The sequence below is a fragment of the Dipodomys ordii genome, unplaced genomic scaffold (assembly GCF_000151885.1).
Source record: "Dipodomys ordii isolate 6190 unplaced genomic scaffold, Dord_2.0 Scaffold20, whole genome shotgun sequence".
In the NCBI taxonomy this organism is placed as follows: domain Eukaryota; kingdom Metazoa; phylum Chordata; class Mammalia; order Rodentia; family Heteromyidae; genus Dipodomys; species Dipodomys ordii.
This window is the reverse complement of record NW_012267236.1, coordinates 15,248,305-15,259,504: the sequence shown is the minus strand read 5'-3', so window position 1 is coordinate 15,259,504 and position 11,200 is coordinate 15,248,305. Positions and strand designations below refer to the sequence as shown.

At 38.1% G+C, this 11,200-nt stretch overlaps 1 protein-coding gene across 1 annotated transcript in view; it reads right to left on the bottom strand.

The window, feature by feature from the left end:
- Window positions 1-894: 894 nt before the first annotated feature.
- The window catches only part of LOC105983607 (cytosolic 5'-nucleotidase 1B-like), a 15,298-nt gene continuing 4,992 nt past the window's right edge, over window positions 895-11,200 (bottom strand). Inside the window, exons 6-11 of the mRNA XM_013013549.1 lie at window positions 10,820-11,005; window positions 10,441-10,608; window positions 9,214-9,343; window positions 6,554-6,676; window positions 5,979-6,163; window positions 895-1,442 (exon numbers count right to left, since the gene is read on the bottom strand). Of these exons, the coding sequence (XP_012869003.1) occupies window positions 1,110-1,442; window positions 5,979-6,163; window positions 6,554-6,676; window positions 9,214-9,343; window positions 10,441-10,608; window positions 10,820-11,005 (1,125 nt within the window). The 3' untranslated portion in view covers window positions 895-1,109. The remainder of the gene's footprint in view (window positions 1,443-5,978; window positions 6,164-6,553; window positions 6,677-9,213; window positions 9,344-10,440; window positions 10,609-10,819; window positions 11,006-11,200) is intronic.

The window sequence follows — 11,200 nt, the reverse complement described above, 5'->3', positions numbered from 1 at the left end:
GAAAGAAAAGAATCCTTAGATTTGCTGTGTAATTGCCGGCTTGGTTTACACAGAGCTAAATGGAATAAATTACTCCTCTCCTAAATTACTCCTCTCCAAATGAGTCCAGATACTAGAGAATTAACTATTTGATAGGTTGTTGAAGAGAAAAAAGAGACACATACTACTTTTGAGGGAAGATCTAAATTTTTACCCTTGTCTTATCACTTATTAGGTACACAGTAGGCCTAATCCTTAGACAATCTAATATTTTCAAATGTTCAGATCCACACTGAAAGTACGAAGACTAATACTATGTCTCAAATATTTAATTTGATGAGAGGCTGAGGTGACACAAAAATGACCAGCTCACTGTGCCTAGCAGATACTATGGTTAATAGCCAATCTTGTTTTGTTGAAAATACAAATCACAACAATGACAAAGGCCACCACACTGTCTATTACATTTTGAAGTGATGGTCAACCTTTTTTCTTTTATTGCAAATATTGGTCCAATTTGCCAGGCCTAAAGCTAGACATTTCAGTATCTGTGGTCTACATGTGGTTCATATCCCCCAGAAACATTCAAAATTTTTTTAGGAAGCTTATTCTTAGAATTCATTTTAGAAAGCACTCAGTTGAAACAACCAGTTGATTTATTTCGAAATGAGGAAAGTTGGTATACGCCTGCAGGTCGAATGACATTCTCATTTCGAATGAGGCAAAATGCTGGTCAAAGAGGCAACAGAATGAAAAGCTCTTGTTTTCAGAACTCATTCCATCTCTGACGATCACTCATCTAAGGCAACATCCAAAAATGAGCAACATTTTATGAAATAAGCTTCTGAAAGCCCCTTCATCACGGTCATTTTGAACTTATTCTAAAGAGTCACTGTTATGACTTACACAGAAGCAAGTACAATGGCATGCATTTAGCATTGCTGGTTTTTAGAAAAGGAGCTTGGTGGTAACTTGTCAATTCAAAATGTTTTCAAATAAATGAAGAGAAAAGCTTTACAGAGGATCTAAGTTATGAGGTCCAATCTTCTGACACCTAATTATTCTTGACATCCAAAAGATGTACCACTGGTAATACCAGCCTGTCACTGCTTTATTTCTTCTTCCAGTCGCTAACAGTTGTATTTTTGACTAATCCCATAAGGTACATGAGCTGAGATGGTGCCAAACTTCTGGGCTGATTCAATGTGAAACATTTGGTCATCAAAGAAGATGTGAGGCCGGATCTTCACCAAAATGGGACCTTTTGGAGCTCCAGCAAGGAAAAGGGCTTCGTCTATTTCAAGACCCCAGCGTCGAAGGGTCTTCAGCACACGGGCGCCTGAACTGGCTGCGCTTCTGGCTGTAACCAGGTAGGTTCTAATAGGACAAAGTAACCGCTCGTCTTTGGCATAAAACTTCTTTTGCAGTCTGCCTAAATCTTCCAGAAAGCCTTTCAAAGGACCCTGCGAAAGAAACACACATCACAGCTATAACTAAGGAGCCGAAAGGCATGGTAGAGGCTTGAATGAGTTTAGAAAAGACCTCACATTACATGCAGTTCCTGGGTTGACCTGTGCTAAAACTTACTACCTTTATGTGAATGTGTGACCTGACAATGCAGTCACCTTAAATTTATGGAACAAACCTAGGTTGGGCATATAATTTATCACCTAAACCAACATATGTGAAGTGTAAAAGAATGTTCTGTAAATAAACAAGTTACAATGAGCATAAACTATTCATATTAGATGAGATCTAGTAAACAAGGTAGATGGCCACTCCAAATAAACTTTGGTGGTCATCAAAAGCACTATTTTTTGGTGGGGAGGGCTGGGAACTAGTGACTCACATCTGTAATCCCAGCTATTCTGAAGGCTGAGACCTGGAGGATTATAGTTTGAAGCCAGCCCAGGCAGGAAAGTTGGCAAGACTCCATCTCCAAAATAACTAGCAAAAAGCTGGACTAGAGATGGTTCAGTTCAAATTCTCATATTGACACCACTTTCTAAAGTTAGGGTTTTTTAAAAAATGAATAGCACAGTTTTAACATTAAAAGTGTACTCTTTTTGATCTACTGCATTTCCCCCCTGAATCATTATATATTTATAGCTGCTTTGTATATCTTCATATTTTCTTTCATTTTCATTTTCAATTTTTCTGAACATTGTTTTAGTTGTTTCTCTAGTGTATAGACTAAGGGATTGGATTTTGCCATGGGATACAACCTGAAAGCCTTATGTTTTAAAACAGTAGTTGAGTTCTAGTGGACTTAAAATTATTCCTATTACAAATATACTTCATATTGTATGTGTTTTATGTTTTCATTGGATTTTCCAAGATGAAGTATGGTGAAAGCTTATTCACTACATGAATAAGTACATATGCAGTTCTCATGACTTGAGAAACTTTATACTAGTTTGCACTACAAAGGAACTTAATAACTATAATCTTTAACAATGTTTTTTTAACAATTCTGGATTTTTTTGGTATTGTCTTAAGAAATATCTTGCATTTTTTTGGTATTTTTGACATAAATTTTTGCTATATAGCCCAGGATGGCATCAGACTTGAGATTCTCCTGCCTTAGCCATGCAAAGTTATGGGATTACTACCATGTACTGCCAAGCCCCAGTTTACAAAGAGAAATGACATGAAGGTGTTTAGCAACATTTCTCGCATTATATCCTTTTTCTCCATCATGTTATGGTAGTCACCTATTTATACTTCCTCTACGTTTGTTTGCCTTGTTATATATTCTGTTTTTTTAACCAACTTAATTTTATGCTCTGATTGATTGGCCATTGAAACTGAAGTTATCAGCAGACTTACTTTAACTCTGTAGAATTTTCTCCCCAGAGGGTTTTCTCTTTATCATTAGCTATATAATGACTACATTATTAAGACTTGTAATATTTACTCTTCCCCCCCCCCATCTAGCATCACATACTGTCTTAGTTCTAAATCCATAGTTAAAAGTATTACATGATCATTTGTGTTTTATAGTGAATCCAGTTACCCACATACTGGCCAAACTCAATCCCAGAGTGCTTGTGTTCTCAAAAACAAATCTTATGGAAATAATCTCTGAGAATTTAGTTTTTTTCAACCACACAGCTGTTTTTTTTTTGACCTGAATGAACTTCCTACTAGATATAGATCCAGTGATTTATATTTTCTGCCCGTAATGTCTTTCAGGTAGTCGTTTACCATTAAGTGAGTTATTGAGAAGCTTGGGGCAGCCTGATTGATCTCAACTCCTCACCTATCCATACTATGCAATGACTGGTCTTTATGAACAGGAAGACCTAAAAATTACTTATCTTTGAAGCCACGTAATTTCACTGAAGCATGTTTCAGACATGATTATTCAGACAGTGTGGATCTTTATCTCTAATGATTTATTTAGTATACTCATTAACATATTCTAATAATTCAAGATGTTTTCTTGATATATTTTTTATATAATCTTACAAAACATTTTTAGTTAGCCATACCTCACTGAACAAAATTTCAATACTATTCTTCAGGGATTCCACTTGTACATATGTTGTAATTCTTTTCCCTGTAATCTATTTTAGTTTTAGCTATTTTTCTATCTGAGACATTATTTTCAATTCTATTCATTTTCAACAATCTACTACTTCAGATTTTATCATCTCTTCCCTGAGTATTATCGTTATAATTTATGACCATGTTTTATTGAGTTTTTAAAATTCATAAAATATGTTCAGTACTGTGACAATTTTTTTCTGGTAAGGGTTCTTCATCTATTGTCAAATTTTGTTAGATCTTTTTTTCCCTGCCTTTTTCTCTTAGCAATTTTAAATATGTTTTATAATTTTTTTTCTATTATATTGATTTCTTTCTAGTACTTCTATTGAAGTAGGTTGGTTTCCTTGGGATAATTGTCAGTTTCTGGAGAGTCATGGGTAGTACTGGAAGACTGACTTTCAGATTGTATTATTCTCTGCTACCATAAGAACATACTTTTCTGGAACTATGACTTACATGATAACATTTGTTTCATTCTGCTTTCTTGGAAAAAAAACATGCCTATTCTATTGAAAGAGAGAGGCATACATATACATGAGCAACTTGTAACTTCTTTCTTTTTTTAACAACAACAAAATACATGCAGCAAATGCTAGTAGGTGCCACTTGGTCACCCTTTGTCTTTAAAACATAGAGCGACTTAGTTCTTGTGGCATTTGTGAACTTTCCAAAAGGAAGAAATGAGGAATATGGAATTAATTTTTATTACAATATTTAAACCAGGAGACCATACTAACCTCTTTTACTTGGATTTTGGGGCCAGTTTTATTTGTAGACTAGCAAAAGGATGTAATTTATTGATAAAATACAGATATGTTAGTAAGAGTCATTAAAATACTTCTTTGAGGAGCTTTGTGATTTTAAATATTGGAAATCTGCTTATGATAACAAAGTAAAAAATTCTTTTACTCCATATGAAGCACTCATAAAAAATTGTTAAAATATTTGAGTAAGTAGAGAGATACACCACATTCATGGAATAAAGCAGCTACTAAGATACCTATTTTTCTTATATTTAGCTATAAATTCAATGCAACTGCAATAAAATTGCTGCAAGATTTTTTCACTAGAAATAGTCAATGTGCAGATTAAATCTATATAAAAATGAAATGTGAATTTGTAAATAGTTTAAAAGTAATCAGAAAAATCGTAACACCTAAAACTAAAGCCTACTATAAATCTATAATAATAACCTATATTAAAAGAACAAAGCAGAAAGTCAGCCTTTCAACAATACTGCTAGAACAATTAGTATTTCCATAAGCAGACAAATTTAACCACATTAAATTTTTATTCAAATATAATACTTGATCATAATACTAACAATAAAAACCTGAAACTATGAGAATTTTATATAACCATATGGGATAAAATCTTTATGATCTTGGATCCTTAGGTTAGGCAATTATTTCTTAGCTATCACATTAAAATCATAAATCGCATGATAAAAAACCCAATAAATTTAACCCAAAATTTAAATATCACTTGCATATTATTAGGTGACAAAATGGCAAAGTCTGCTAAATTTCAGTAAGTCCATTTATACTTTTATAAAAGTAAGCAAAAATAAAGAACTGAGAAATGAGTTCTTTATATAACAAAATTGAAGGGCCCATCACTTCAAATTCAGTTTGGTTAACATTTTCTTTGGTACTAAAGTTACATCAGTTTTGTTCATTTCAGACCTTGATTTTAATACTTCAGCTCATGTATGAATTACAAAAACCTAAATATTTGCATTCATATTGATAAAGTGTTCATAGTTTGCTCTTATTTGAGGCTGATTAGATGACTAGATTTGGGCTATGAATCTTGCAGAATTTCTCCATTAACCAATGCTGTCTTGAGTTTGGAGTTAAGGTGCATAGAGATCAATATAAAATGCTAAGCAATAGAAAACATCACCACTATTTTGAGAACCTATTATTTTGAAATGGTCTATTGGGAAGCTGTATTACATCTTTTGCTCATATCTTGGAGGAGGTAAACTCATTTTCATGGGAAGATCATAAAATCATTCCCCTAGGGGCTGGGAAGGTGGCTCAGTGGTAGAGCGCTTGCCTTGCATGCATGAGGCCCTGGGTTCGATTCCCCAGCACCACATAAGCAAAAAGAAAAAAAGCAGGAAGTGGTGTTGTGGCTTAAGTGGTAGAGCACTAGCCTTGAGCTGAAGAGCTGAGGGACAGCGCCCAGGCCCAGAGTTCAGGCCCCATGACCGGACCAAAAAAAAAAATCATTCCCCTAAAGAATAATGAATGGAGAGTTAGTATTTAAATGAAAAATGAAAAGTTGTGATCAGTAGATGTTACAAAAGAATTCACAAATCAAGGAAAGAAAACCATGAAGGTACTGAGGAGAGGCCTGCCATCACAATGAACAAATTCTTTAAAATATTTAAATTTGAATGTTGGAAAATAAGTACATGAAAATTAAGTCATTGAACTTACCTGAGCAAGAGGCTTGTTCTCGAATAGTGTTTCATGTTGAAAGAATTTGTCCAGCCCATGCTCCTTGGCAATATATTCAGACTCATCAGAGAAGAGGACGGCATCCCCGTCAAAGGCCACACGGAGCTGTGTATCACAATAAGCCACGTCTTTGGCTCCATCAAACATTGTTGCAGAGGCAATACCTGGCAGGTCATTTAGACTGATTAATACTCTTCTCAGAGCTGTGAGTTTTAGATTTTCCCATTAAGAAGAAATTCTTCCCAGAACTCATATTTCATCTGTTATTTGATAGCAACCACTCCTGTTTACAATCACACATCCCAGTACAGTAATCTACATACTGCCTTTGTTCCTACATGGACAGGAAGTTTAAAATAGGCTATAGGACAATCACAGAGCATGTGCAACTCAAGAAGGTCAAAACTGTAAAGTGCAAACAAAACGGCTGACATATGTAAAAACAGCTTAGCAGAAGATTCAAGAGTATAAACCACCTAATCCTATGGAATCCCCAAAGTAACTGACCATTAGTTTAGACCTCATTAGCTAGAAGGAAAAAAGCAGACTACTACCTTCTTGGATTGCTTCTTGTACTTTTTCAGAATCTGCAGAAAGATATAAGTTGGTAAGATATGCCTTCAAATAGCCAATGGGGCTTTTTCCACCAGTCAAACAGAAGCGGTCAATAAGTAAACCTATAAGAAGTAAGAAAGACTTGGTTATGGCAGAGATTAAAGACAAAGCATCAGAAATCCGAGTAAAGTTATCTTAGGAACGACTGAGTTTATTTGTAAGTCTATGTGAGTTCGTAAATTTTATGTAAGTTATTGTAAAAATAATTGAAGGTTTAAAATTATTTCACCATTATTGAAAAGCTCCTTGGGTGTTATATTCTAGGGAGTATACTTGATGCATTTTCTTCATGAAGTATATTTATATAGATCATTCCAATTTACTGTCACAATTTCATGGTAGGTATTATTTTTATTAAAGAATAAGAGTCGGGAAGATTTGTGTAACCAACTTGTTGACTAGCACAGAATAAACACAAACCTCCTTTCTAGACTGTAGTAATTTGCTCCTTAAACTACAACCTCCTTATTTGTGGTTAGGGCTCTCTAAGGTGAGGCTCTGCTTTAACTATTAGTTCTATATTTCTTCAGTAACAGCATAATAGCATTCACAAGTATAGCTAAGAGATATGTTATTTTCTAATGTCAGTAAAACATCTGAAGTTGTCATTCCTTCCTACCTTGAAAATTTTAACACTATTATTAGCAGACTCAACAATTAAAGTACTATCAAATGTTTTTGTAATTAATAATATAAGAACTTTGTAAAATATCCATCCACATCTAAAGAATAATTTGTATCTGCATGTAATTTGACACTATTATCACAAGCTTTTATATGTTTATGCTTACGATTTCTTTTATTCAGATATTTTTCTCAAGAATATAATTTGAAATTTTGCTAAAGATTTTACGTAGAAAAGTTCTAACACTGGGGTATTTATGGAAAGAAAACATGTTTACCAATGTGAGCACCTCACACAATAAAATATTATGTCCCCAACCAATGTCTTTTTCAGTTATATGATAAACTTGATAGCTGTACAGGATATAAAGGAAAATATCAAGTCCAGTTCAATATTTGACTTTGTACGGACCAAAGGATCAGGCTAAGTTGTCAATTGTGGAGGTGGAAGTATCTGCTTTGGTGTTAATAAAATACTCTTATTTCTTCCCTTAAGCTAATGGTGGCTTTAAGTGGCACAAAAATAGATTCTGTGAGTCTTCAGTCAATATTAGTGTGACAATTTAGAAAATGCGTGGTAAAGCTAGGACTTCTAGAATGATGAAAACATATGCGTCTTCTGAAGGGAATTGCAGTGTACTGTGGAGTCAAGCATGTAAACATTAATTATGATATAATAAGGACCACAGAACAGAGAGATATAGATTGTCTTCGGAACCTAGGGAATAGCCATGGTTCGTCTAGGTAAAACTGATGAATAAGGCTACATAAGACTGTTATGCTTAATTGGTTCATCACCAGAATTTGTACGAACCACAATTTCTTAGGCTTCCATGGAGTTCAAGACAGGGACCAATAGGATGATATGTTATTGCCAAGTAAATCAAATAAGATTGTGTAACTTAGAAATAACAATTGTCGGAATGTAGTATGATGGCTCATATTTATAATCCCAGCAGTCTATATTATCATATACTATTCATCTATGTTCAACCACTGTGTTCAAGCACTATGAAGGCTGCATTTTAAAAGGTATTATTTTGTTTTTGTTCGTTGTTGTTGTTGGTCATGGGGCTTGAACTCTGGGCTTGAGCGCTGTCCCTGAGCTCTTCAGCTCAAGACTAGTGCTCTACCACTTGAGCCACAGCACCACTTCCAAAAGGTAATTTTTAAAAGTAAGTCTTAGTAAGATACCAACCTCATAATTGAGATAATATAAAATAGAAGTCAACTTGTAATATGTCTCGATTGTTTATAAATATGCCCAATTTAAACCTAGAATTTAAATGTGCATGATTTAAGCCTGAGTTTTACTTGACACTTACAGAAGCCTGGATCAGCTCCTTAGAAAACAGGGTAATGGTGGCTCAAATAGGAAGTCAGGTAGTTTTATAGCAGGAAAAATGGAAATTTTAAGAGAAAGTGACACATTGATGGAAATGCTGTGGAGACTAGAGCCAATCAGATTTTCCATGTAAAGGAATAAAGATGATTTTGCTGACATAAGTATGGTTTTATATGTGTGTGTGTGTGAGTGAGAGAGCACGAGCTTCTGGGAAAACCAAATTTTTAGAGTGGAAAGGTGAAGTGAAAACCTTTATTAAACCCTTACATGGATCTACAGTGAACAAGAGGTTTGATCACATGGAGAAAGCCTTTAGTTTGACGGTTCCTTGAAGTCAAGTTCAGAAGTGAAAAACATAAAACAGAGAAATAGATTGCAGGACCTGGGATTAAGACTTTGAAATTCACACTTGACAAGTTAAGTCCAGAGCTTTGAGCCCAACTCTGTGCTGAAGTTAAAAATGAATATGGCCTTTCTTGTTCTGACATAGGCAAATAAACATTCCTCACGCAGAAGGGGGTGTTGGTATCAAAGACATTGCACTGCTTAGGCCACAGTTAGCAAAATAACATGGCTTCTCTCTTCCAGAGGTGTGGGCTAAGTCTCCCACATGGTATTTATTTGACTTACCATAGTGATTGACACTGTTTATAAGCCGCACTCCCACTTGGGCATGGTTATTAGTCATCAGCACAATATCAAATAAGTCCTGTTCATTAGGATACAGATCACGGAGCCTTGAGTTGACATGCTGTAATGCCTGCAGGTTAGAGACATAGGTATCTGTGAAGAAGGGCAGGCGAGGTGGGAACTTGGGGGGGGGGAGGGGGAGGGCTTTAGAGAAAAATCACTTTATCCGGGTCAGATTCAAGCTCTGCAGGGTCCTCATTGAGACAGCCTGATTCATTCAAGGCACAGTTACATAACAAAGTTCTGTATTTTCTGCCTCCCATCCATGGGGGCAGGAACCTCAGTTACTATTCGCTGCAGATATATTGAAAATGATGACATCATCAAGGTTACCAGAATTATCTCTGGGGTAGGTAGAGTCTGGCATAAGGTTAGCCCTTTTCTGTGTTGTCTGTTTATTTCTTGGTTTGTAAAATTTTTCCTTATTGATCATCTAATGGCTGTTTTTGTTTTAATTGTGAAAAACATGGAATGATTTGGGGGTAGACAGGGGCACCCTGCACGGAGGTCAGACTGATCATCTCTGCAGTGTTCCAGTTTTGATTGGCGTATGTGCAGGAAACTCTGAAGGAAACTCTGACCATATGTTAAACATGGGTCTTTATGTTTGTGGTTTCCTCCCAAACTTCTGCCATGACCCATAAGTACACCCAGGGCACAAGTTGTAGAGGTGTCATTTTGTTTGGGGATGGTTATGTTATTATGTAATAATTGCCTATGTGACATAGGGAATCAGTTATGATTGCTGCACATTTCAGTATACAACCATGTCCCTTAAGTGCCAAGAGTCTCCTGATTTTCCTTATATACTCTGGAATAAGCGAAAACGAATTATTCCATCTCATGCTAACGTTTCATTTCTGCTCCTCAGAACTGTGAAGGCCGTTTGCTTCCCAAAACGTTCTCTAGGGAAAGAAGCAAAAGCGGCCATCACAGGTCAAAGGACTAGGGTGCCACTCACGGAAGCCAGGACCCCAAGCTGGCTTCCCTACTAAAACCCCTTCCTCGCTGGTTACAAGAACTTTTGTGAAAGCACAAGCAGACCCGGTCCCCGGGAAGGGGCTAAGCATGTCCGGTGGTGATTAGGGAACCGGGAGGAGCTGCCCAAGCTTGGGCCCCAATCTCTTCCAAGCCCACCCATTGTGTTGATGGGAGGCCGACGAATACCTTGACGAAGCGAAACGCGGGCCCCGGGGTCAGCACGACGTTCTCGTTAGTAAGCTGGTGCTCCATGTACTTCTCCAGCCCTTCCTCCTCGTAGATTCTCCGGTCGTCCACCATGTTGAAGAGCGCCCGGGAGGACACGGCGATGGTGATGGCATGCTTGGGTTTGGGCTGCAGAGACAGGCAAGGAGACCCACAGGGACAGTCACACAACAGACGGAGTGGGAGAAGTCCTCCCCCCGACCTCCAGCCTCATCCAGGCCAGGATGGGGGGGGGGAGAAGGAGACAGGGCTTCCCTAGGTCGCAGGGGCCCAGGCCTTGCCCGGCGGGGAGAAGGAGCACGAGGAGGAGGAGGAGGAGGAGGAGGAGGAGGCGGCTCACCGGTCGGGGTCGTGAGCAGCTGGGGGTCTTCTCGTACTGAGACCTCACCGAGGCCCAGTAGGCCTCGTCCTCCTCCTCCTCCTCGCGCTGCTGCTGGCGGCGCTGCTGCTGCTGCAGGTCGGACAGGCAGTCGCGGTCGATGTCCACGGAGGGGTAGAGCAGGCGGCGCTGGGCGTAGGACTTCCACTCGGTGGTCACGGGCGAGGGGTGCTGGTGCTGGTGCTGGTGCTGGTGCTGGTGTTGGTGCTGGTGCTGGTGCTGGTACTCGCGCGGCGGCTGAGGCTGCGAGTCGCGGGAGTCGCAGCTGTGCGCATAGTCGCGGGCCTCGCGGGCCTCTCGGGCCTCGCGGGCTTCCCGCGGCTCGCGCGGCTCTCGCGGCTC